This window comes from Pinus tabuliformis, chromosome 5_1, assembly GCF_031772625.1.
Source record: "Pinus tabuliformis cultivar Carrire ecotype Pingquan chromosome 5_1, CPIR1, whole genome shotgun sequence".
Classification (NCBI taxonomy): Eukaryota; Viridiplantae; Streptophyta; class Pinopsida; order Pinales; family Pinaceae; genus Pinus; species Pinus tabuliformis.
This window is the reverse complement of record NC_142305.1, coordinates 577,836,602-577,838,636: the sequence shown is the minus strand read 5'-3', so window position 1 is coordinate 577,838,636 and position 2,035 is coordinate 577,836,602. Positions and strand designations below refer to the sequence as shown.

Genomic DNA, 2,035 nt, shown 5'->3' with positions numbered 1-2,035 from the left:
ATTTTGGGGAAACGGTGGAATCTGCAGGTCCAAGAGGGCGTGCTCCCACGCTTCCTTGGCAAAATTGCACTCTAGGAATAAATGTTGGGCTGTTTCAGAGTTGCTTCTGCATAACTCGCACCTGTGTGGTCCTGAAATATTCCTTTTCTCTAGATTGTCGCCAGTGAGAATTTTGTTGTGCACCAACGTCCAGAAGAAGAATTTCACTTTGGGCAGAGCTAGGTTGTCCCAAACAGCCTTCCAAAAGGCTGGTGCATGACTGCTATTTCTTGGACTCTGGAGAGCTTTGTATCCAGCTGCTGTGGTGTATGTTCCAGTCGTTCCCCAGGCCCAGCTGTCTCTTATATGCCGATGGTCAGGAGAGGATCCTTCTAGCAATTCAATAAGGCGAATTTTTTGTGGTATTAGCCAGTCTGGGATACCATTGATATCCCAACCGGCCCATTCACCTCTGCTATCCCAATTCGAGATGTCAAAAAGTTTGATTTTACCTGCATGCATCAGCCTTTCTCTGATATCCTTTATGGCTTCATTTTCTTCCAAGGGGTCATTCCCCATTATTCTGTCGCTCCAGATATTGGTTCGTTTGCCGTTTCCAGGCACTCTATATAGATGCTGGTTAAAAAACTCGCTACTTTTACAGCATAGCTTCCATATCTGCGTGTCGATGGCAGAGGAGTCGAACTGCAAGCCTCTGAATGTGGAATTTTGGGAGTATTTTGCCATCATCGTTTTGCTGATCTGGTGATTTGGATCGCTGGCCATTTTCCACAGTAATTTCCCACCCAACGCCAGGTTTACGATTGTGGGGTCTTAGATTTGAAGGCCCCCCTCTGCTGTCGGCCGTCTGACTGTATCCCAACGCACTAAATGGCTTTTGTTCTCATTCCCTCTCCCGCCTTGCCATAAAAAATCCCGTAGCAATTTTGATATTTGCTCCGTGACATTCCTGGGGGCAGCATGAAGGCAGCTTGATAAATTGGAAACGCAGAGAGCTGGGTTTTGATTAGGACTATTTTCCCTCCTTTGGTAAGCCAGTAGCCTCCCATCACTTCTATCTTGGATTTGATTTTACATATTATTTCTGTCCAGAGCGTTCTCCTGTTGGCGCCATTGATAATTGGAAGGCCAAGGTATTTAATTTGATCCCAATTGGCGTGACCTCTAAATCCCATGATTTCCTCTATGCTGTTAGTTTCTTGCTGTCCTGTGTTCCAACTGTAAATTTCGCTCTTTTTTTCATTGATGAGAGCACCTGTGACCCTGCAGTAGCCTTTCAAGATTGTATCGAAGCCTTTGGCGATTCTGGGTGACACACCTCCAAGGAGAAGAGAGTCGTCGGCAAATAGAGCATGGTTCTGGGGTTCTGCATCAGAGGATGATTTGAGTCCAGGAAGAGTGCCAAGGATTCTTTCAGCAGTGAGCCTTCTGCTGAGGGAATCTGCCATTATAATGTACAGGAAGGGGGAGAGGGGGCATCCTTGCCTAATGCCTCTCCAGGCCTGGAAGAAATTAGAGGGGTGGCCATTGACTAGGGGGGCGATCCAGGGGTTGTTTATGCATGCATTTATAAGCTGAACAAAATTAGGCGAGAATCCAAAGGAGAGGAGTACCTTAATGAGAAAAGAGCGATTGACTCTATCAAACGCATTTGCCATGTCTAGTTTAATCAACATACCTTTCTCATTTCGCTTCACGCTGGTGTGGATTGTCTCCTGGACTTGGATAACATTGTCGAGAATGTATCTGCCCTCCACAAAGCCGCCTTGAGGACCAGAGATCAACTTCTTGAGCAGTGGCTTGATTCTGCTTGCTAGCAATTTTGCCAGAATTTTGTAGGATGCATTACACAGCGATATGGGTCTGAATCTGGAGAATGTTTCTGGGTTAGATTCTTTGGGGATTAATGTTAGGTACGTAGAGTTGGTGCCTCCACCGATCTTTGCTTTTCTCATGAACCCCTTTATCATTTTTTGGAGATCTCTTTTGATGATGTTCCAACAGACTTTGTAGAAGTGTATCGTGAATCCATCTG

The 2,035-nt window shown here is 45.7% G+C and overlaps 1 protein-coding gene across 1 annotated transcript; it reads right to left on the bottom strand.

Moving 5' to 3' along the window:
- Window positions 1-866: 866 nt before the first annotated feature.
- LOC149166154 (uncharacterized) lies at window positions 867-1,448 on the bottom strand. The gene has a single exon (XM_089430067.1). It carries the CDS (start codon window positions 1,446-1,448, stop codon window positions 867-869), a length of 582 nt encoding a protein of 193 aa, XP_089286193.1.
- Between the last annotated feature and the right edge of the window lie 587 nt (window positions 1,449-2,035).